The sequence below is a fragment of the Sturnus vulgaris genome, chromosome 2, assembly GCF_052056855.1.
Source record: "Sturnus vulgaris isolate bStuVul1 chromosome 2, bStuVul1.hap1, whole genome shotgun sequence".
Classification (NCBI taxonomy): Eukaryota; Metazoa; Chordata; class Aves; order Passeriformes; family Sturnidae; genus Sturnus; species Sturnus vulgaris.
Window position 1 is genome coordinate 95,003,399 of NC_142244.1, and position 25,422 is coordinate 95,028,820.

The window sequence follows — 25,422 nt, forward strand, 5'->3', positions numbered from 1 at the left end:
AGCCGGCCAGCGGCCACCCTGCCCCGGGGCGGCGGGGACGCCTCACCGGGGATGCCCGGGACGTCTCACCAGGACGGCAGGGACACCTCATCGGGGCGGCGGGGACGCCTCACCGGGTTGAGAGCAGGGGCGGAGGGTCCACGGAACTCCGGCCCCTTCCCCGCCCGCGTCCCCTCCCCCTGGCGGGGCGGAGCGGGGCCGGGCCGGGGCAGAGGAGGAGGAGCCGCCGGGGCCGGGGCCGGATCGCGGCGGCTCCAGCGGAGCCCCCGAAGTTTGCGCTGCCGGCGGAGGCGGCTCTCGGCCCTCATCCCGCCGCTTCCGGGGCCCCGCCGGCCGGAGCGGAGCGGGCCGGGCCGGGCAGGGGAAGCGGCCGCCGGCAGGGAGCCCAGCCGAGCCGCGATGAAGAAGCCGGATGGAAAGGTGGTGCTGCTGGGGGACATGAATGTGGGCAAGACCTCCTTGCTGCACCGCTACATGGAACGGCGCTTCCAGGAGACGGTCAGCACCGTCGGCGGTGCTTTCTACCTGAAGCAGTGGGGGCCGTACAACATCTCCATCTGGGACACCGCGGGTGAGCGGGACCCCGGCACGGGGGGCGGCACGGGGGGATGCGGCTCCGGCGCGGGGCTCCCCGATACCCGCGGGGTGTTTGCTGGCGGATGCCCCTTCTCCTCCGGTGAGAGCGGCGCTGCCCGCGGCACCCTCCATGCCTCGGGATGCGTAGGGCTTGCTTTTCCCTAGTTTTGGCTCGGTCCTAAGGTGCGAGCTGCTGATGGGAGAGGTTGCGGTGGGTGAGCTCGCTCGGGACAGCCTGGCTTTCCGAGGAAGCGGCGGGCGGGAGATGGAGACGTGAGCCCCGCGGTGCCCCGGAGGCGGCGGCCGGGCCGGGAGCCCTGCCCCGCTGCTTATCGGCGCTACAGTGAAGTCAGTCCCCTGAATCATAGGGTTTGGCGGTAGGACAGAGGACATGGGCCATAAGGGGCCTTAGAGCTGCTCATCTCTGGTATTTTCGGAATTGCTTTGCGAAATGTGGATATGCAGGGAAGACTGTGGTGCCTGGTTGCTTTCTTTTACACGGGTAAACGGCTACTAACTGCAAGCTTAGTCAGGAATTAGAGAGGTTACAGCTTCTGTTCATCCCTTCCCGTTGTGTGCTGTTGAGTTTGATATCAGCTGGTGTCAGACTCGGAGTTCCAAGCGCTGCCGCTTGCAGCCCTTCAGACGTGGCGTTCCCCTTCACCGCAGCTGTAAGGAATTGGTGCACAAGGAGCGTGGGCTGCCGGCAGTTTCTGTCTGGGATAGCAGCAGCGGATGTCTGTCCCACTCTTGTGGCCGGTAGCATCTCCGGGATGCAGGACTGAGCGAGGGTTGTGGTTTGGAGGCCTGGGGTGGAGGAGGTGGGAGAGCACGGACTGCAGAAGTGGTTTGTGGTCTTAGTCATATGAATGTCTTGCTCTTGGTTATTAAGTCAAGAAGCTCCCCTCTGTCGTGTAAAGGACCAGACTGTCCCGCAAAATTAAGTCAATGGACGCTCTCGCCTTTAAGTTGTTCTTTGCAAATGTAATCTTGTTCCTTTTTCTTTTCATGTTTAGCTGGATTTTTAAAACGTTAGTGGCAACATGAAGAATGTAAGTTATATATCTTTGTGAAACTTGTGGAGCTGCAGCATCGTGTAATATTCCAGTTTCCTCTTGATGAAATTTGAGAGGGAAGTTCATTTGCTGTGTCACTTCATGTCACAATCTAGTCCAAAATGGCTTTTCCTGTGTCAGGAATTGAGAAGGAGGCAGGGGAGAAATGAAACTGGTGAAAAGTTATACACTTTCGGGAAGTATTAGGGGGAGGTGTTTAAGAGCTTTTTCTTGCATTTAGTAATCTGTTACTATCATGAAAGCTCTCTACCAGTAGCTCTGTTTTAAATATACTTTCTATGTAATTTGCAGTGTTTTTTTTAAAATCTGCTTTAATTTTGGAATTGATGTGTTTTACTATGGGGAGTCTCTTGTGGGCAGTTGCTGCTTGTTTCTAGTAATCACCCCGTGGGTGATTAGCAGTGGGCTTTGTTTCAACAGAAAAACTATCTGTCTTGGTGAGATTATTCCTTGGTAATTTCCATTGCATCCTTCTTTGTTTTTCAATCATACATAATAAGTCCCTCCAAGGGTTTTCTGCTGGTTTTAGAGCCCTTTTTGTCCGTCTTTTATTCTTATTGCCATGTTTTGTTCCGTTTGCAGTTGTATGTGGAATCTGGAAAGCTGCAGAGGTGGAATCTCCATGTGTCAGGTGAAGCGTGCAGGTGATATCTGTGTCAGGACAGTGCAAGTATTCAGAGCTCAGCAGTCGCTTGCCCAGTGGCCACAATTCCCTCTGCACCGTGGAGCAGGGTCACTGCCAATGCAGAGCTCTGCAGTAGCAGTTCCTGCTGCTCGGCAAGACTTCTGGAGCACAATTGCTGAAGCTGTATTTGCAGAGCAGCAGTTGAAAAGTGTTGCTGTGTTGTACCAGGGTGGCATAACATGTCTTCCTCGTTCTTCTCTGTTGCTGGAGTTAGCACTGAGCCTGGCTGTCCCAGGTAGAATCCTTGTCCCATCCTTGCAGAGTGATGGAAGTTGACAAAACTGGGCTGGACTGTTGGGGCTCTATTAACAGCTCTCATTAGTCTTGGGAGAAATAGAAGCTCCCAGGGCACATATGTGCTTTTTTGCTATCCTGGTGAAGAAGTAAGGGACCTTGTTGACACTGTAACTCTGGTGTTAAGTCACAAGGGGATTAAAAGCTGGTGTTATTTTTTTATTATTTTTATTTTGTGTGGACCTTGTGCTTTTGCTGGCCTCATTGTGTCTGGAGACCTTGTTTTGCACCTCTTATCTTTCTGCCGTCTGGTCTCACTGTCTTATCTCTACCAGGTGGGTACAAAGTAAGCTTGGAATGTGTAGTAAGGAGGAGTTTAAAATTTAGCTTTTTTGTCTGTTTATTAACATGATGTTGCTAACTACTGAATTCTTGTGAAGCAGTTACAGGGTTATCAAATACTGATACATTGTTTTCTTTAATTATGTATTTGTAGATATACAGAGAAATCCAGCAACAAACAATCATCCAGGAGATTTAAAATTCTTTAGCACAGCAATGACAAGCACATGGATCAAAGTTTGCACCCGTCTCACCTACCTAAATACTGAATGCCAGCTCAGGATGTCTGTGTTAATACCTCAGTAGCACTTTATACAGTGTATGATGTAGAAATACGAAAGATTTGGTCTAGAAGAATTAGGGAATGCATGGTAGTAGCTACTAGTACTAGATCAGTACCTAATTAAACAAGGTAAACTGGAATACATCTTCTTTTTAAATTTTGTCCATTCATATTACATTTAGTATGTGAATGTATGTTATTTTTGTTGTTGCTTATGAGCATTAGTTTTGGGACTTATCTCCATAGAAGTCCCTTATGTTTTACTTGCAGTTCAGATTGTATAGTTATTTGTTTGTCTGGTATGGGGTTGGCATTTGGCTGTAACAATGCTAGCATCAATACACACTGAAGCTTCATTCTTGTAATACAAAGTGATGTTTGTGCACACTTAGACTTCAGTGATTGATGAGAATATCTGCAGTAGTGGTAGTGGATCAAAAATTAAGTATGCATGGATACCAGTACTAGACAAGTTTAATTGCTGATTTTCTGAGGTATTTAAAATGTGTGTCATTATCACTAATCACTCTGTTGATTTTGCATTACATCCTGCTCTAAATTTAGAAAAATCTTGTTTTCCTAGGAAGAATTAAATTTGCTTACCACAGTCCTTAAAATGTGCATTTCTGTGTTATCTTTAATGAAATCAGTGTGGTCACCTGACCTGTTCTACCAAGTTAGATTTGAAGTGTAAATCAGTTATTCTAGGGAGGACTCTTAGCTGTGCATGCACGCCCCTCCTTATCTTGGAAAAATCAGCTACTTAGTCTAGTCTAAATCTTTCATGTTCTTATGCACAAGCTCTCTACAATGGGTGTGCAGAAGTTGTCAGACTTGATTTTTTTTTTTTATTTTATTTTATTTAAATGCTCAGGGGAAATAGTTCAACATTTCTCGTTTTCCAGTTTGATGATTGAGAGAAGTTATTTGAAAGTTGCATTCAAGTCAAGGAAACAAATAAGCCACAGATGGAGGAATACTGGGAGAAATATCATATGCTTGCCATGTTTCAGAGCTCTTATTTTCCTGCTTTTGACTGTTTCTCCATTGTCAGAGGCTTGGAAAGAGAGTCTTGTGTCTGACCTCGCGTGGCTGCTGTTGTATTTGTGGCTGGTGCATAGAATTATTTCCTTCTTATATTCTGATGTGACAAATTACATTTGTTTGTTTTCTTTTTGGATTAGTTAATGCAAAGGAGCTAAAAAAAGAGCATTAACTGTCCAAAAAGAAATAACTGCACACTTGTAGCATTTCAAATAACTAATTTGCTGGATAGAGGCCTAGTCTCTAAAGCATTTGAGTACATGCTTTGAGACCTTTGTACTAGTTTTCTGAAGTAGTATTTTTCTGAAACAAGGAAAATAAGCAAAAAGAAGAGCTTCTTCCTAACACAAAATGTTTGGGGGTTGGACACTCAGGATGTCAAAGCTATATATATATTTCTGTGTGTGTATATACATATATATATATATTTTTTTTTCCTAGGCAATGCTGACAGCAGCTGCAGAGTAAACTAAAACTTCCTGCTGGGTGCTGATGGCATGTAGCTCAGAGCTAGCATTTTGTGTCTGGCAGCACAAAATCTCCTGGAGTTTTGAGGGTCTTGGTCCTATTCCACCGTTAAACCTGGAATAATGTGCAGCTAATGATATTATAGGAGTCTTTGGGTTGTTCAGGCATGTTTTCTCATGCCTTGGTATTTCAAAAAGTAAAACTTTTTCTGTATATTAGATTTCAATCTCTTTAAGTTGACATTTGTTCATCTGACAGATAAGTGGTTTCTTAACCCCAGCAGCAAGGTTTCTGAATTATTAGTGGTCATGTCCCCTGTGTGGCCAGAGTAGTATTAGAGCAGTCAACCGGTAAATGAATGAACAGTATTTTAGCAAGTTCACATCAGGATCCTCTAATTCTCTTTTAAGAGGCTGAGTCTTTCCTTCTTTTCCTTCCTCTCATCTTGAGCTATCTGTCAACAAGGACTGACATGATTTTTTTTATTGTGAGTACTCAGCTATTGGTTCATATTTTTACATCTCCACCCATTTTTTTTACCTGCACATATATATATATACACATATATATATATTTACATATACACATATATATATATACTTGTCAGAGCTAGTATAGTTAGGGTCAAAGGAGATAAACATAGCTACATAGCTGAGAAAAGGCTCTTCTGTGCCTTGGGTCAGCTGCAGTGTATCTGCCTAATGAGTGCTTACATCTCTTGTGACTGGTTTGCTGATGTCTGATGTTAATCAGTGCTGGTGAGCACGTGTGAATTGCTCACAGCTTCTGATCTCTGACTGCTGGGGTTTCATAGGCTGCAGTGCAGACAAAGCTGCCTGTGCTGAGCTTTCTCGGGCAAGGTGTGAATGTTCAGCTGGTAAGACGTGTTAGTTTCCCCGGAAAAAAGGATTAAGTTCCTCCCTTGCTTAGTTAGGCTTTGAGGTTTTTGTGGGTTTGGTTTTGTTCTTTTTTCAGAATTTATCTTTATTGATGAACACCTCCTTGTGCACACTGAGTCAAAGAATATCTTGAGCTGAAAGGGACCCATAAAGACCAAGGCCAATTCCCTTCTCCTTGCAGGTTAACTTAAAACTAAAACATTAAACCATATGACTTAGAGGGCCCTCCTTGAACTCTGACAGGCTTGGTGCTGTGAGGAGCCTGTTCCAGTGGCTGACCACCCTCTCAGTGAAGAATCTTTTCCTAATGTCCAGTCTGAACTTCCCCTGATGCAGCTACATTCCATTTCTTAGTAAAGGCAGTGATCCAGTTTGGTTCTCAAGGCGAACCTGAGACAGAGTGTGACTTGGTCCTCAGAATGTGAGATCAGCCCAAGAACCTACAGCCAAACATTGCCTTGTGTGGTGAACAGTATGCAAATTGTCAGTAGGTAGGGAGGAAATGTGGTCTTCCACCACACTGAAACAGAACAAAGAGGAGGATTTAGGTGACACGTTTCCTCACAAGCAAACACTGATAGTAGCTACTCTGTTTGATATTATTCTGGTTTTGACTTTGGGAAGTAGAGAATTACAACAGGGAAAAAGAAGCTGCAGATGAGATAGTTGGATAAATTTGTTGAAGCCAAAGAGGGCTCTGATGCCTGTGCCTCTCTTCACCTGGTGGAATTCTGGCAGCGACTGGGGTTGGGTGTTGCTGAATGTGTAGTGAGGTATCTTTAGTTCAGGAGGTTTCTTGTAGGAAGGTCATGGGGGATATGACCTCAAAAAGTGTCTTGGGCATCAGAGACCATCAGTGAAGAAGGCTGCTGAGTGTGTACCTGCACTCAACAGGTGAGACCTAAACAATGTATTAGTTAGAAATTATGGAGAATAAAATCCCTTAAGTTTGTTGCTGGTGAGTCATGGCTTGGGGGCCAGTTACCAGCAAGAGTCTCTGATTTTAATTTATTAAAAAAATTTAAAATATTTTTATTTCCTCTCTGCCTTTGGGAAAATTATTTTACAGAATGTTATGTTGGCCTCAATTAGTTGTTCATGATTGTTGTATGTAAAACAATGATCGATGAGGACCAGTGCTTCATACACACATAGTGTGGCTTCCTTGAGATTACTGTGTGTGACTATAGGCTATATATTTTCATATCTTGAAAAGGAAACCATAAGAGTGGAAGTTTGAAGGGACAGAAATTCCTGAATAGAATTTCACTGTCAGTGAGCTCTGTTTCTAAAGCCTCTGAAGCAGATTCAGAGGAAGGAATAAAAGTTTTAAACCATCCCTGGAAACATAGTTTTGTTGTTGTGAAACAGTGCACTGGATTCTTTTTTTGTGATTAATGTTTCCTGAAAATAGCAGAGTAACTTGGGAGATGATTAAAAATATGAAGAAATAATGAATTGCCTAGGAAAAGTCCTGGAGGAAGTTCTATTTTCTGTGTTCAGCAATTTAAAATACAATGATACACAAGTAAAGTCAAAGGTAACAAATTCACTGCAGCTGAAAGTGCTTTTGTATGCAAGTTAAGTAAAAATACGGAAATACCTTGTCAAAGGTATTAAAAAGAAACAGAAGACAAAAGTAACACAATTTATTCAGCTATAGCTAACTCACTTTATTGAAAGCAGAATTTTATTTCTAGTGTGTAATTTTAGTACTGACTTGCAGGGGCAAGCTAATGGGGAGCTTATTGGCACCTCATGAGTGTTTGATGCAGGCCAAGATAAACGTTGTGTGCGAACCTCTGTGCTACCTTCTGTGTTCCAGCCCCCACATTAAATCCCCACGTTGCATGTGGTATTTAATAATAGTGTGCAAAGTGACTGAGCTGTTCTAGCCTAAGTGGGAAAGTACTCATCTCTCCCTGAATAGTATCAGTGACCTGAGATGTGTGCCTGGCTAAAGCTGTCCAGGATTGTGCCAAGGCATTGTGGCTCGACAAACATGAGCAACTTTGTTGTCCTCAAGAGGGCTTGAGTTCAAGTTCTTGAGCTGACTGAATATGCCATTTTTTTAAAGTCACAGGTTCTAGGCTGGAGCAATATGGACAATCTTCCTAATGAAGAGTTTGCACCTCTGGCATCACATTCTTCTTGCCTGGTTATTGAAGGAAGAGGTATATTTTGCAGATGTCTGTCAAAATTGACTCGGCAGCTGAAAGATTAGTTTAAATACTGTCTGCTTTGTGACAATACTGCAAATGTATGAGGGAGGGAGGCATGAACACGAGAAATGGTTAGTAGAACAGTGTAAATGCAGTGGCAAAGCTGCTGACAAAAATTGCTGATATATAGAAATTCATCCTCCTGGTGGATCAGGAGCTGATAGGAGAGAATGTAGAAAATAAAAATGTCCAAGAACTGGATTATTGGCTTCAGTTAAACCAGAGTCCTAGAGGCCATATGCAAAGGCATAGGTGTTCTGAGCAAGAAAACAAGTTACTAATGCCCTATTGCATTCTTCAGTTTGACTTTGTGAAATGTATACCTGAGCTGTCTAAGAAACAGCAGCCCTTTCAGTTTGAGCGGGAGGGGAAAAAAACAGAGGGATGGGATGGGGAATATTTTTCCCAGTACTTCTCCTTCTAGCTGTTGCACAGAACAGCAGAATGCTTCATAAGCTGTAATGTAGAGATGAATGCATACAAAGTAACACACATTGACTCAATTGTGTGTGTTGTTTGTTTTTTTTTAGTTGGGATATAGTCATGTTCTGTAATGAAAAACAAATAGGTATTTAAAATGAGTATTGTTTATCTAGGTGCCTGAACTTGGGCAGTCAGGGTTGTGGTGTCTTTCTGTTGACTGTGCAATTTACTTTTGCTCTCGGTTGGAAGGAAGGGGACAGCAGATACTTAAAATAAAAGTGTGGGGCAGGTAACTGGCTGCTAGTTGTTTTACAATTACTACTTTGTGTGATCATGTTTGATGAGTACATTTCTGGTTTCACCTCAGTGCATGCACATTATGGTGACACCAATATCAAAACCAGGGAAACTGATAAGCAGCCTCACAGTACCTTGGCTGAGCTTCTCCTGATTTTCTGTGGGCTAGTTTAAGTATCTTCACACTGCAGTCACATCTTCTATCTAGATGAATTGTTTGCTTCACTGCAATTGCTGTCTCGTGTTGAAGCCACTGGCCACGTGAACTTCCAAGTAGCAATGTTTTACTGCCTGAACTGAAGGTACACTTAGTAATCTCTCATCTGAGTCACATTCTGCTATTGCAAAATATCCAAACAAATAACCCTTGTTTGGATCTTCATCTAGAAAGACGCTGAGTCTGTGGTGGATACATTTGGAGCCATTAAAAATTAATGGCTACAATGGAATAGAAAGAATAATTTTCTCTTCCAAGTCTGAATTATTTCCTTTCTTTCAGGGACACACTGGGGGTTGATCAAAAGGCATCAAAGCTCCTTTGCCTGTGCTTGATTAACTGTAATTTCATATTCAGTACCTGAAGATATGCCTAGGAAATGAGATTTCAGGTTGGTGATTAAACTTAACTTATGCAAGTATACTGCAGAGAGCAAAGGTGGTCAAGGGAAGTGAGTGGGTTTTTGCTCTTAATCTGATTTCTTAGCATAAGTAATTTGCCATCGTACATCACAGGAGATTCAGGATCACTTCATTTATGGCAACCAATTCAATAAACATACAAGATTTCAACCCCTACCTGGGTATGGAAAGAAACAAATTTAGAAGAGTGCTTATTAATGTGGTTTTTGAAGGGAGATAGATCATCAGATGTGTTTGTGAATTTTCTAGTATATCTTCCCATCTCTTAGGAAGCAGATGAGAATTGAAGTTGGCTTTGCATGGGCCTCCAAGAAGCCATTCATGGAAGATCCTGCTGAGAGTTTAAAGACCTGTGTGAGCATTTGATGTAGATACTTTTCCCTGTTCCCTCAGCCTTTCTTTCTAATTTTTCTGTACTCTGTTACATAATTGAATTTTTCTAACTACGGTTTTGTACTTCAGGAGATTCTTACAAAACACAGAGAAAATGTGTTATCCAGCCATCCAATCACTTTTACATACTTAGTTTAAAAATAATGGTCTTCAGTACAGTTGAAATAAAAGGAAAATTTTTGATTTATATTCTTCAGTTGATGACTACTTGTGAGGTTTTAGTCAAATATAATGTTCAACCGTATGTATTTAAATATGTGAAATTTTGTGGTTAAAGGCCTCAAAAATTCAGTTTCTGTTCTTCATAGTGGGATCTGTGATCTGAGCATATAAATCTGTTGTTCTTTTCTTAATTGTTGAAGGTAGAAATAAGGAGCTTGATAATATTCTAGAGGGTTTTTTGTTTATTTTCCACCTATCATTTCTACCCAAAATTTTGGTTCGTTCAGAAAAGGGAGAAATTACCAGAATCTGTAGTGGCTTATAGTTACAAAAATAAATGAAAGAAAAAGCTGTGTGTAGTTGAGTCAGCAACCAAGCCTCATAAAAGGGATCATCAAAACTTGTGGCTTGCAGCAAGTGAGACTTAGGTGTTTTAAAACAAAAAATCCCCACTGGTATAATAACTGATGGTTTTTTCCCCTCCTTCCTGATATAGGCTGTTGCTTTCTAAAAAACTAAATCTCTGATTTTGTGAAATGAAAAATGTTTCGAACTGCTCAGCTCCTCCAACCCCTACCAGTATGATTACTTCTTATTTTTATGGGACTGTAAGACTATGTTTAGGACATGAGCTTTCCCTCCTGCAGCAGATAGCTGTGTGTATGACATTAGTATTGTTTCCCTTCTCTCTCTTCCTGTTCTAGTGTGCCCGTTCCACATTGTCCTGTTTGGCTTCTTTTTTCATTTCAAGTCTGAGAACCACAGTGGAAGTGGAATAGCTGGTGCCTGTCTTCTCTTTGAGTGGCAGAACATTTTGTGACCTAGAGATACTGCCCTGATTATGAAAGAAAAGGATGCAGTGCAAGCAAATCAGTAAGCAGTTCCCTTTCTGTAAATAGCTTCCCCTCTTGGCATAAGGATTGAGTGGGAAGACACTGGACAGTGGTAACATTGCTCTTTGTAGCTTATTTTGTTTAGAAAGTTCAGAACTGAGTTGTTTATGATTTTTAGTGCTACTCCCTTTGTACCAGGTTGGAGAACAATAATGAGATGAGATTATGTACCATGCCTCTTGTCTGATTACAGTCTCTTTAATTCTCAAATTAATGCTCCTAAACTGTGGATATTACATATGCTCTTAAGTGTGTAGGCAGAGAAGCTGGAAGTAGAATTAAAAGGGAGAAGTAGTGCTGGAAATATAAAGGCCATTTGTTTATCTTCATTAGCATAAGCTCTGAAAACACAAGTCACGCATCCTCTGATAAAATTATCTTAAAGATTTAAACAAGTTTTAAATACATTCCCACAAAACCCAGGTAGTAGCACTGTGTCTGGCACAGTCTCCTACGTCTGATGAAGGCAGCCCACTGGATAACCAGAACTGCCTTCTGCTTTTGACAAAGAGCAGCTATTTAGAAGCACCCAGTGAAAAAGATTTCAGCAGAATAGAAACTGATGGTAGCTGGTAAGGAATAGAAACCGCTATAATTTTCTTCAAGGTTAATTATGCATTAATTCATTGCTTGTGTTCTTAATTGAGAACCTGCCTATAAATCATTGAAAACATTGAAACAAATAATAATGAGAGAGCCTAATTTTATGTCCCATGTTATTAATATGAGTTTCTCTTAAAAAAAATAGTAGACGTTTTCATTCAGTTTGCAGGATCCATGGCCTTTATTTCTACATATTTAGCAAAGTTAAAATATTTTTCAAATTGCTAGTGAAGGCTGATTTGAAGTTAAACTCAAATCTGGAACTAGCATATAGCTATCTACTCTGCCTCAGTTCCATTTCACCAAAAGATGATTTAACCTTAAATAAGAGGCACTTGCCAGGTAACTGCAGGAGCAGACCAGCTGTGGGTACCTGCTATTGATCTGATAACCAGAGCTTCCTGAAGCATTTTGGACAACTGTGTTATTTGTTATGTGTACAAGAATCATTCCTCACTTTTGAAACATGTGACACAGAAGGTCACTTCTTTCAAAACAGCCTGCCAGCTCTCAAATGTGTTTTTGTGAAACCTGGACTCTGTTTTTTGGAATGTGATGAATGTTGTGATTTGTAGATTCCTTTCCTTCCCCCTCCTCACATAATAATGATCACTGATGAATACCAGCATTTAGCTGCTGTCTTGCACTAACTTCAGTTTTGTAAAAGCTAGGTCTCTAGAAGTGCTTCTAGTGCTCTTCTTCCTGTCCTCTACTCCTAATCAACATGGAAACATATTAGTAGGATAAAAGATTTATGGAAATAGTGCTTGAGGTGCTGCCTACATGTGAGCCCATAAATTAATTTTATCTTCAAGAGGAAGTGTGGCCAATATACTTGGGTCCCTCTCTACACTGCAGTGCCCTATGCATGTGCTATGCATATATGAACAAAGCTGTGCTGCAGCTATGGGAGAAGAGAATGGTCTCTGGCTGTGTGGTAGGGTTGGAAGGTGCATTACCTGCATATGTGACCTTCCAGACTGATTACTAAAGGCTAAAAAACTCTTGCATGTGGTGGCCTGATGCTGTGGTAGAAGCAGGCTGGAGATCCCTGAAACTGTCTAAATACTGAACTTCTTGCATGTTCTTAAAAGCCTCTGGCTGGTGTCCTGGGATGGCCCTGAAGTGGGGCACTGAGGGGTAGGGCTGGGTTCTGTTGGTGCTGCTAGAGCTTTTTAAATATTAATAGAAAGAATTATTATGAAAGTGGGGCTGATGGAAAATAGGCACTGCCATAGGTAATGCTCTGGTAAATGAATAGAGAATGGTTTGGATTGGAAAAGATCTTAAACGTCATCTAGTTCCAACTCCCCTGTCATGGGCTGGGATACCACCCACTTGATCAGCTTATTCAGGGCCCCATCCAACTTGAACACTTCCAGGGATGGAGCACCTACAGCCTCTCTGGGCAAGAAGCTCTGAAGCTCTCCTATGGGTCTGTGGAAGAAAGCTAACTCACTGTGTTACTGAGTGTGACTCCCGTTGGGTGGATGTGCACAAAAGAGTTTACAGCTGCTTCTTGATAGTTTTGCTTCCTATACATGGGAAAAAGGGAAATGACTGACAGCCAGGAGGCAGAAATACATATAATGTGTTTGGGGTTTAAGTGATAATGTGGAAAAAGAGGAATATTTCTAAAAGAGTAGACCATTTAATTATATGTATGGTTAGATACAAAATTTAATCCAAAGGGGGTCTGCAATGAATAACAATAAACTTTTTGTTGTCTCTAAAATGTCAGTTCCCTTAACTAAGATGTTTATTAAGTTTATGGTGTTTCCTTGTTCAAAAATGTTGTGGTGTATTGTACTGATTGACTTGGTATGTAGGTAGTTTACTCTTCTACAAAAAAATGCTATGGGGAATTTTGATTTTTAAAAAAGAGGTTGTAAAGTGCTAATGCTATAGCAAAGAATCTAATGAGGAAGTTAAAAAACCTAACTCAGATTAAAACAGGAATAAAGAATGAAGAAAAACAGGAAGAATTTCTTGTCTGTGAGGTAGTGGACAGACCCTGACTTAACAATTCTTTGCTGAGAGCTGGCAGGAATGCTGATGAATGGTAGAATTTCAGAGTGCTTCTTGAGATACGTTTAGGAGGGCAATCTTAACTAAGCTCCAAGCAGCCTCCTGCTTACCTTGCCCCACTGGATGGGGGAGAGGACTGAAAGAGTAAAAGTGAGAAAAATTGTGGGTTAAGACAAGGACAGTTTAGTAGGTAAAGTAAAAGTTGTGTGCGCCAGCAAAGCAAAACAAGGAATCCATTCCCCACTTCTCATTGGTAGGCAGTTCAGCCATCTCCAGGGAAGCTGGGCCTCATCCTCTGTAATGTTGACTAGGGAAGACAAATGCCATCACTCTGAACATGCCCCACTTCCTACTCCTTTTCCCCAGCTTTATCTGCTAAGCATGGCATCATATGGTGTGGGTTATCCCTCTGGTTAGTTGGGCCCAGCTGTCCTGGCAGTATCCCAATTTCTTGTGCACCCCCAGCCCCCTCACTGGTTGGGTGATGTCACAGAATCAAATAGGTTGGACAAGATCTCAGAGATCAAGTCCAACCTTTGAACACCACCGTGTCAATTACCTCATGGCACTCAGTGCTGTGTCCAGTCTTTCCTAAAACACCTCCAGGGACAGCCCATTCCAATGTCTAATCACCCATTCTGTGAAGAGATTATTCCTTAATGTCCGACCTAAATCTCCCCTGGTGCAGTTTAAATCTGTCCTCTTGTCCTGTTGCTGGTTATCCAGGAGAAGAGGCCAACCCCCACCTGGCCACAACCTCCTTTCAGGTGACTGTAGAGGGTAATAAGGTCCTGCTGAGCCTGCTGTTCTCCAGGCTAAACACCCCCAGCTCCCTCAGCCTCTCCTCATGGGATGTGTGCTCTTGCCCAGCACTCCCAGGTCCTTTTCTGCTTTCCAGTCCTCTGCCCCCCAGCCTGTGCTGCTCCCTGGTGTTGGTGCCAAGTGCAGGACCCAGCCTTTAGTCTTGTTGAACCCTATGCCCTTGGTCTCACCCCATTAATTCAGCATGTCCAGGTCCCTTTGCCAAACTTTCCCACTCTCCAAGAGCTCGACCTGTCTTGGTGTTGTCTGTAAACTTCCTGGTGGTAGATTCCATCTCCTCGTCCAGATAATCCAAAAATATATTAAACAGCACTGAGCCAAACACTGATCCCTGGGGGATACCATCACTGGCCACATTCCAGCTGGATGCAGCACCATTCACCACCATCCCCTGGGCCTGGTAATCCAGCCAGTTCTTAGCCCAGCAAAGGGTGCACCTTTCCAAGATGTGGGCTGCCAACTTTTCCAGAAGCATGCCATGGGAGGCAGTGTCAAAGGCTTTGTGGAAGTGCAGGTAGGCTACATTGTCTTTCAGCACTTAGGGATGGCCTGCTTGTGCATCTTCAAGATTTCTTTCTTAAGGTACGTATTGGTTAAAGTATGTATTATGTATTAATTAAAGTTAAAATATGTATTGAAGTATATGAGAAGCAGGAAATTTTCTAATACTCTGCAGGTGCTGCTCAGCAATAGTTAAAATATCATTGTGTTATCTATGCCGTTTCCCAAATCAGCAGCACAAATCCCAAAACACAGCCCCATACTGGGTACTGTGAAGGAAATTGACTCTGCCCCAGCCAAACCAGCACACCAAGCTAATCTGCCAGCTCCTTATTAAGCAATATAAAACATCCAGTAAGTGTGGAGTGACCTCCTGGCCCTGCAGTGCCACTCAGACCATGCTAAAGTACTTGGCCATGCATTCCTGCCTGAGCTAAAGATCTACTCAGTTTGAAGAGCAAGCTTTGGGAGGGAGCGTGGGCTTTGAAAGTCTCCTTTGAGTGGCTCTGAAGTTAAGGACCTGGCAACACCCTCTGCTTGGGAATTGAGAAATGGGCTCATCTGCAGTGCCTTTACCCCTGTAGAAAGGAATTGTAAATGAAGGGAAAAAATATCAGTTTTCAGGTACTGCAAAGAAAAACCAGCTGCTTTTAGAACTCACCCTGAGAAAAAGAATTGTTTTCTCTAGAAGGTACTTTTCTTTGAGGAGATGAATTGGTGTTTCAGCAGGTGTTAAAGCTGAAAAGCTTCTCCCACAGTTCAGAAGGGAGTGTCTCACCTAGGTCAGGTTGTTGTGCAGCCCTGTCCTGTCACTGGCCTCTTTGTTGCTCACTGCTGGAGCAATATTTCACCGACAAGCTCTGCTGCTGCAGTTAAGTGTTCAGTGATATTGCTTCCTGAAGAACTCTTCCAAAATAAATCCACGATTTTTTCCTTCCCCTTATGATTTCCTTCCATTCATATTTTACTTAAGGAAAGCTGCCAAATGACCACTTCTTTCTAAGTAGCAGTTTCAACTTTTCTTTTAAACACATAGTTTCAGAAGAATTTTGCATCAATGCTTTTTACTTATGCAGACTTAAATTGCTAGTTTCATTCTTGCATTCCTGCACTCGTTTCAGTAAAGGCATATAGGAACTTCATCAATTTAGCTTAATTACCTTAATTTAGCACTCTGCTACATTTTCAGTAGACGTGGTGTTGATGCTAGATTTCAGCTGGAGTTCTGGTGGAGCATTTGCTTGTAGGCAGGATGGCGATGTCCCATCAATCTGTCTTGCCCTTGTTTCTTTTTGTCAGATATCAGTGTTTAGATAAAACATTTCCCTTCACAGCTGTGAGATTTCAGAGAGAAACAGTTAAAAACTAGTTTCATTTTTTTCAGTTTGTGTTGAAGGTGCACCTTGGTATGCTTGCCAGTCTGGCAGGTCTAAGATTAGTTCTGTTCATCTTTTACAACGCACTACCCTTCCAGGCAGCTGAAAGTACATGAAGTGCTTGAATCTTCTGGGGTTATCTTTTTCAAGAAATGAACACAGTACATCAAGAGAACTAAATAAAATGGTTTAAAAAAAGTAAATCCCGCTACCTTAAATGTAAAAGTTATTCAAGATGGTGTGTTTTTTAGTTTGGTGTTTGAAGGAGAGGTGTTTATTTTTTGAACAGATTATTTTGTGAAGTTAAAAGTCTATCAAAACTCAGAATCTGAAGGCTGAATGCCAACAAGCTAATTGGTGGGATACTAACTTTCCTTTCTTTAGATACTTTATCGAATACAAATTCTTCCTTAATCACATGACAAGAACTGAGTGAAATTCTATCATCTTTATTATGCAGGAGGTAAAATTTGAATGAAGATTAGACTTGGTCTCCGATCATGGTCTGTAAATGTTCTTTTTCCTTTATGATTTTTTTTCTTCCCTCTTTTATTCTTTCCCATGTAAACTTGATCTCCTTTCATTTAGTGTGTCTGACAGGTCTGGTCTGTCATTGGGCAGAAATGCAAGCCTTCACTACCATTGTGGAATGAAAATTGACAAACTACTCCTCAAGGCTGGATTTTTAAAGTTTCTGGAAATATTTAAACTAATGTGTGATCGAATAATACAGGATTTGACAAGATGACTGAGGGATGCTTATTATATTTGAGCTGTGATTGAGAAGGCTTTATCTGTGGCAATCAGCTTTTTTGGATACCTCTGGAACTCAGAATGCTCTGCAGGATGTCACTGATTGGCACCTGTGTAAGGTATCTGCTTTTAGTTTAGCCCCTTTAGAAAATTAGGCTTTAAGTAAAAGCAGATTTCTCCATAAACTATTGCACTGTAAACTGTCAAAAGAACCAGGAAATTTTTACCCATGTTTCAGTTGTTGATTCTTTGTAGGTATGCTGTGAATTAAGGCTACACACATCAGAAAAAGGTGATGACTAGCCTTTTATTTTGGAGCTTCTCTTAGGACATGCCTAGATTGATAATCTTCTTGGAGAATATGAAATCTAGTCTGCAGTAAAAATTCCCATTATTTTCTGTTTTGCAATTCTTATTAAACAGGGATTTGTGTGTGCCTTTTTGTGAAGAAAAACAATCCATCTTCTTCAGATAATGCTCAGATGATCCTGTAGATCATTAACCACATCTTGCAGAGTTTGACATGTGATGTGCAGCATACCACGCTGACATTCTTGCATAACTTCTCAGTGTGCTATTTGCCCTAACAATAAAAGGCCCATTTAAGTGAACTTCTTTGGAAGAATTGTTTTATGTGAATTGTGCCAAAGTATCACTTTTGGAATGTTAATTGAATTGATGTTCTTATAAAAATTAGAGTTGGTTAAAACTGCTTGACCTATTGGTATACTTCAAGTTTGACAAGGGAAAGACGTTCTTAGAAAGGTCAGGGGCATAAAGGGGATTTTTCTCCCAACAAATCTGGGCTCTCTTGAGTGGATTGGCCTATAAATCATACTGGGGGTATATGGCAAAAAAGAAAAGCTGGAAACACAGCCAAAATAGAATGATGAGCACTTTTTACTGGTGACAAACATAAAGAGAAGCACATTAATAGTAGATGGTGCTGTCATTTATTTTAGGCAGTTAAGATGAGATGGTATCTTGCCACTGCATACAAATCTTAAGGGCAGGTGTCAAGATGGTGGAGCCAGACTTTTCAGACTTTTCAGTAGTTCCCAGTGATGGGTCAAGGGACAGAAGGCACAAATCAAAACACAAGAAGTGTAATCTAAATATTAGGAAAAAACTTCTGTACTTTGAGTGTGATAGAGCACTGGAACAGGCTGTCCAGGTAGGTTTTGGATCCCGTTTATCTGGAAATATTCTAAAACCTGTCTGGAATTATCTTGTGCAATCTGCTCTAGGCAAGCCTGCTTTAGCAGGGATGTTGGACTAAATGATTTCCAGAGGCCCCTTCCAACTCCAACCGCTCTGGGATTTGTGTAGCTTTCCTTTTGAAAATGCTCTAAACAAGCAATAAGCTTGCATCTGTAAAGAAATATAGACAGCATTACTTTTAGCAAAATTATTAATCCTCTTTAAAGGAAGACTTCTCTTTCAAGAAAGTAGATTAAGTGGATAGAATTTTTGTGCAAAATCTATATATTTTGTATTTGTTGGTCCTTGCTGAAACATGTCCTTCAAATCTTATTTATGGCATATTAATTAGCTTTAGTTTAGTAGTTACACTTTAAGGGGAGGGGAAAGAAGTAGGCTAAAAGAAATCTGCATAAAGCTTTTTTCATTAAATGTATTACTATTCTTACATAGAAAGTATAGTAGAATTTCCATTTCTATTAAGTAATCACACCATTTTTCTTTATTTGAGATGCCTTCTAGTGATTGTCTGTTTATATTTATTCTGAATTATTTCCCAGACACACTAATGTGTTTTTTTTTTTTTTTAATTTGTGCAGCAACATAATTTGTGCTTTTGGTACCCTTAGATAAAGCAGAGGAAGAGTAAGCTGCATTTCTTAGTGCACACGGTAGGTGCTGGTGTAGACTAACCTTCTAGGGGGTAGTTGCCTTCTCTTGGCAGAATCTTAATAGCTAATTTAGATTCCCAAAAGGGTGTTGGCTTTGTTATGTAAAGGAATGGAAACAAAGGATGAGTTTTATTTTTTCCCTGGCATGTTAAGAGACAGAATGCCTAGTAAAAGGCCTTGATGCTTAGTAATGCTATTCATTTCATCCAGCTTTTACTGCAACCTATTGTAGATTTTCCTCTTATTCCATGGATAATATATTAATATCTATTAAGTATTCCTGCATAAGTTTGCTTCCAAAGAGAAAAGATAAGATTTATGCTCTCTTAAAAAATGTGTTTAAGAATTAGCCCTTTCTCACAGCACTTCACTTATCTCTGTGTATTTTTCCTAGATTTTTATTTCTGTCATAATTTAGATTCCCTAGTAAAAGAGTTTACGTATATTTTTCAATTTTTTTTATCCCATACACAGTTGGATCACTGATGGTAGTTTAGCAGTCTTCTAAAAAAACCCTCTCTTTAATATTTTTATTTATGTAGAAGGGTACAGCTTAATCTCTCAGAATAAAAGTCATACTGTTGAACTGTAACTCATCAATTCCGGATTATAGTGCCAAGGCATTTCCTGTTTTATCAAAACTTTCTCTGCTTCCAGTTAGATGACTAGTTGGATTTTCTTGAGTAATTTTATCTACTTGCCCAGGTAAAAATCAGACCTATTAAATTGAATTTTAAATATGGGATATAATTCTGTTCTATAGCCTGCCAGTAGACTGTATAAAATTTGTGAATGTGAATTCAGTGGGGACTAGATTATAGTGACATAATGTAATGCCACCTCCAGATCAGGAAAATAATATTACATTCTTCCTGTAAAACAGCACACTGCAGTCTCAAGATCTGCCTTTTATTCAAATGTCATGGAGTTAAATGTATTAGATAAAGCATCTTCTGCTTCATTGCTTACAGTTCATAAGGCTTTCTCATCTGTGGCAGTCAGCTCTAATACATTTTTGGCTCCTCTGAATCTGGGACTTGCCTCCATTAGGATATTATGATCCTTTTTTATGGGAAGAGATTTGTAGCACTTGGAACTAATGTCCAGAGTATATTTGCTTTCCTGAACACCAGCCTCCAGGGGAGGAGAAGCAGCTCATGCAGTACATTTCCTTTATCTATATAAAAGCAGCAGTATGAATACCTAAATGCTGTCAGGCTTGGCTCTTAGTTTTGGATGTAAATTGATGAATAACCTCTGTATAAGGACTCTGTGCGTGTGTATCTGTTGGTAGGAAGAAGGAATCATGTGCAACAAGATTGTGTTTTTTACATATTCTTGTGCTTCAAATCAGAGTGAAAAGAAAAATGTTATGAAGAGTGAAGTTGTGTTGTTTCTATTTATTTTAAAAGTGTTTTAAAATAACCTCCATTTTCTAAGACCAGACCTGAGAGTGTTTAAGTAATTCACAGAAAATGATTGTTCAGTGTGCAAGTTCTAGTCTTTCTCGTGATTGATTTTGTGTCCAAGTGGCACATTTGTTAGTGGAAGTGTGGTATTTCTAGTACGGTAATTAAAGCTGACTGGAGGACAGGGCTCAGTTTGATCATGATTTCTTGTCTTGCTTAAGTGAGAAGTGAATGATTGCTTCTGGTTCGTGTGGGTTTTTTTCTCACACTGAGCTGCTGTTTTGCAGAAGGAGATTTAGAGGTTATAATAATTAATGTTTATAGAGTGGAGATGTTTCTAGGGTCTTGGCAATTTCAGACTTCTCCAGAACTCAAAGTATTTGCTCATTCAGTAAAACTTGCACAGATTTGCAGGAAGAGATTATTTCTTTCACAAATTTAAATCTTCTATTATGAGATAAAGATTCTTGAGTTAACAATTCAGAATAAATTGTGTTTAGAAGTGGAATAAGCACGTCTGAATTGTGTATTACTTTGAGCCCACTTTATTGACTGTTTTTGATGTTTTCTCTTTGGAGAGCTGTATTAAAGAATTTTCCTTTGTTCATTGTTCACTTAACGCATGTGGTTGTTATTTTCTTCCATGTGTAGCTCTTTCTACTTTAAAACATGCAAGTAAAGCCCTTTGGGTATTAAGATCACCACTCTCCTATATTTATGTTATATTCTGCTTTGGCCAAGACATACATATCTAATTTTAATAACTTAAATAGAAGCTGCTAAAATAGGGCGCAGTTCATGCCTTGAATGTTGATTCATATCTAAATAATGAGTATAAACAAAATAAACGTCATCTTGTTTTTTTAACAGAGCTAGACATCTGTTGAAACTTCAACATATGTGTCTCCTGTAATGCAGCTTTGTGAATGTATAATATTGGGTGAAGGTGGATCTTAAATGAGTTTTATAGTTGTTCAACTGTAATTGTTTTTGTGGTTGGTGGTTGTTTTTTTCTGGGGAGGGTTATGGTGTGTTGTAGTGGAGTTTTTTATTTGCTTGGATTTGTTGGTTCAATTATTTCATTTTTCTCCCTCTCAGAGACTTTCATCCCATAGGGAATTTTGTCTTGAAGAAAAACCAAATGCTGGCATTTTTCTGGCAGATTAGGAAATCATGTATTCAGATAGCTCCTGGACATATAGAAATTGGACTATCCAGTGCTTTGTGGCTTGTGTTTCCACTAATTTCTACTTATGTCCTCCTTGTTAATCCTCTGGGATGGAGAGCTTTATTTTTATCCCCAAGTAACCACAGGTGTAGTCCAGTTTTTAACACAGCTCCTGACTTCAAGGGAAATGTGATAAAGCCACCTATAAGAAATAAATACCAATCTTGAACAAGGTAATGAAGAACTCTGACTTCTTTGCTGTCAATGCTTGACAGCCTGACTCATATGTGGGCAGGAGAATTTTCCTGAAACCATTAGGGACCTTTACTCTTTGTTCTTTGATAGTCATTACATATCTTGGTATATGTGCACAAAGAGAAATCCCAGTTCCTAGCAAAATTGTTTCCCCTGATGTCCTTTAAAGGGTCACAGCTTTACTGCCTTGTCTGTGAACAGAAAGAAATGTTGTTCCCTTTTCAAAAGGGATCTTTGTCTACTCTTGTGATCGTGAGGATGTTCCTGCTGAGGTAACTCCAGAGCATAAGGGTCACCCTTTGAACCTTCATCTACTGCAGCTGAATCCTCAAAGCTCCTTTCTTTCTAATGCTGATTTCTGTGCTGTCATGGGTGTCATACTTTGTCTTTCCTCTTCTAGCTACCTCCATAGGGTACAATTCCTGTCCTTTTCTGTGTACGCTCAAGTTCAGACTCCGATAAAGCAGAAAAAGAACCTGAAAGACAAAACCTAGCTGGTACCTTGTGTTTCTGTTAATTCCTCTCTATTGTTCAGATTACAGTACTGCACAAATCACAGTGAAAATCCTTGGAAGGTACCTGGTTTATACACTGATCACTTCCTGGACAATTCTGTGATTTTGTGCAATTTTAATGCAATGGTAGCATGCTTCTGTAGCCCATCTTTGTATACTTTTCCCTGCTATGTATTTACCTTAGGAACTGAATTATGTTGCCACTCAGATTGAGATCAGAGTAGAAACAGTACTTTTTTCAGTACTTTATTCAAGACCTTTTTAGCTCTTCAATATTCATTGTGTTTTATTAGCCTCCAGACTAACAGCCTGTTTTGCATTCTTACGCATGCTCCACACTGAGAGATTTAAAACTTCTTCTTCCGATATAAGTTTTCTTGAAATAGAGTGTCTGTGTGAAGTTGTGCCACTTCAGAAGTTGTGGTGAAAGCCTTTGAAGAGGTGGTAGGTAAGGAGCATTCAAATCTGGCTTCTGCTCTCATAAACATCCACATCAACTTTATGGGCTCCTTTGGATATCACCCTCAGGGGATGTGGACAGGCAGAGAGCTCCAAGAGCAGCACTGAGGTGCTCCTGTTGTCAGTGAATCCCAAATCTGGGAAGAGATTGGGAATGCTTGGATGAGATGTCTCATCCAGAGAAGGCCTTCACAGGGGCTCCTGCCTTCCAGCTGAGAGGTCAAACCTTAAGTCTTAGTAGACTAAATTTAGCCTTGCTTATTTGTCAAGCCAACCTCTTGCAAGGTCTACTTTTCCCTTCTTTGTTAGGTTCATTATGAACTTTATGATACTGAGGTCCATTTGGCTCAAAACTCTTTGATTGGTTTATGACAACCATCACAGGACTTTGAAAATGTTCATTGCTTGTGCTGCCTCTGAGTGGCTGAAGTCTCCAACAGGACTTCATACACTTGATGGAGGACCTTCTGGAAAGCTAATGGTGCTGCAGATACAGCTGCAGGGTTGTTGAACTGCTCTAAACACGGTGAAATATAAAGATGAAAAGAAAATGAAAATTAGTTTTTGGTTGCTTGGTTTTCAGAATTTTCTCTGATGTTGTGCCTTTGTGGTTGATATAGGGGTTCTTGCAATTCCTTTGACTGCAAATTATTTGGTAGTTCTGTCACTCTTCTCTGTTACCTTTATTTTTTTGAAAAGGCAAATTGTTTCATTACTATTTAATTTAACTAATTGTTTTAAAAAAATATGGATGGAGTGGTATCAGATGGGTCCAGAGTTAAAAAAAACTATAAAGAAGGGGATGGCTGCTCTCATGCAGTAAGTTTTTAATCCTGATGTCTGATACTATTTTGCCTGACACCTTGAGAACAGATATTAGTTTAAATACTTTGTGTAGTTTTGGGATTTTTTTTCCATATTTAGAGTTGTTCCAGCCTTTAAGTGTCAGAAGTAGTCTGTACAAGGAAACTGCTGCAGAAATACGTTGTGGACTTTTTTTCTGCATGTTGATTGTGCTGTGAGGGTGAGCAAAGGAGACTATCCATAATTCCTTTGACACAATTAATCCCTTATGCAAGGTAAATTCTTACTGTTTCTTTCCCCCTTTCAACAATATACCAGTTGTACAAGTAGTCAGTTTGTAGTTGCCATGTAAGAGTGCCATGGTTTATATTATGCTGTGCAAGATTAGATTAACATACGAATGCCATAAAACAAGTAATAGTATTGTTCTAGTGCTTGGTTGCTCTAGCAAATTATTCTGGGGGCTGCATTTTATGGCTTAGGCATCTGAAGTGGGAGAGCAAGGGAAGATACAAGTTCCATTGTGGTTTCCAGACCACAGGATAATCAGGGTTCGGGTGAGAACAGAAGTGGTCACAGTGCAAACTTTTATTGAAAAATTAGGGACATTTAAAGACTCAGTTGCAGTGCAACTGAAAGTACAACATTAACATGAGATTGGTGGAAAAAAGCATAAAAGGAGTGACCTCCTCCCTCCCCTGTATCCCAGTCTCCCTTGCCCTTATTCAACGTACCTAAACAAGGGCATAGCTGTTCTTTTTTTTTTTTTTTTTTTAAAACCTCCTTTTTTCCTGCCTTCCAAATCATGAGTTTAGAAATTGATTTGCTTTCCAGCAGCCAAAGAAGAAGTTATGCAAAATTATACCAAAGCATATTTCCATAAACTTTGCCTAATGATTTTCTGAATGCTGTTCACTGAACTTTTGACCCCTTCAATGTTATATAACTGCTATTACCAATTTTTCACTTTGAGGAGAATCTTTAAATGACACGCATGTTTTTGATGTGAAATCCTCATTTTCTGTGTGATAAGAAAGTAACCGAGGAACGACTATTTATTTTTTCTCAGCATTAGGCCTGAATTTATGGACATCTGTTTCTACCCTTTTTCCAATCATTCACCAGCCTGAGAGATCCCACAATTTTTCTTCATGCAAATGTTTCACATGTTTGTGAGCATTCTCACCAGCTTCTTTTTACCCCTCTTTATAGTGAATTCTGCCCCATTCCAAACCTCTTTCTCTGGGAGTTACCAGAGTTTCACTCAGTGTTAGAAGTGCAATGAGATTTCGGTTTCATGTTCTAGCTTGAGTTTTCCCAGATCAGTTTTAATGATAATGATGAACACTTTGTCTCTCTTCTGGCAGCTGTGGAGTACAGTCCTGATGTTTGTTGAAGGACTTATTGTAGTGACTGTTCTGCTCCCAACTGGAGGTAGATTCTGATTGCCTTTCACAGTGTGCATGTTCATGTGCAGATGTGTTTTCCCAATGTGTGCTGACCTGCATTTTGCAGCATTCATTTCTTCTGCATTTCATATTCCATGGTCATTTACAAAGATTTAATGATGAATCATTGATGATGATGAAATAGCTTATGGTGGTCAGTAGCTTTGTGCAGAAGATGAATGTAACCAGATCTCTTCCAGATTTTCTATAAAGGCTCTGTGCAAAGAGATTGTATGAAAAGAGGAAAATGTTGATTTTTAAACAGTCATAAGTGTGTAGTTTTCTCTTTTTTCTCTTTTTTCTTTTTTTTTTCTTTGTTCATTCACACTTATGTAGTGACATAAGGCTGACTCTGATGGCTTGTTGAAATCTAGTGTGTTTTATTTTTTTAATACAGTTTTGGATGGTGAAACAAATAGCATATTCTACAGGTAGCAAGTATTTGGGCAAAGTAGCAGTTCTCAATAGGAAGGAAAGCACAGTTTGTCTTCTGTCTCATTTCCCTTAACCCTGTTGCAAGTACTGAAGAATATTGTTTGCTTCCCAGGATTTAAAGAAGAGTCAATTTAGTCTTCTAAGAAATGAATTTGAAGGACACCATCAAGGCTTACTTTTACTTGGACATGCTGGAAGATAGTCCCTGAACGAGGAGAAAACGTTTTAACTGTTGGTTATTGAGCAATGGTCAGGGCAACTTAAAAGATAAATTTCTCTTAGAATGTGTTAGGATTTTCTGTATATTGTGTGTTTAGTACTCTAAAAAATGCGAAAACT

At 40.3% G+C, this 25,422-nt stretch overlaps 1 protein-coding gene across 1 annotated transcript in view; it reads left to right on the top strand.

Annotated features, from left to right (window-relative positions):
* The first annotated feature begins 252 nt into the window (after positions 1-252).
* RAB20 (RAB20, member RAS oncogene family) overlaps positions 253-25,422 on the top strand; it is a 32,988-nt gene continuing 7,818 nt past the window's right edge. The window contains exon 1 of the mRNA XM_014883242.2: positions 253-571. Coding sequence (XP_014738728.2) covers positions 400-571 — 172 coding nt within the window. The 5' untranslated portion in view covers positions 253-399. The remainder of the gene's footprint in view (positions 572-25,422) is intronic.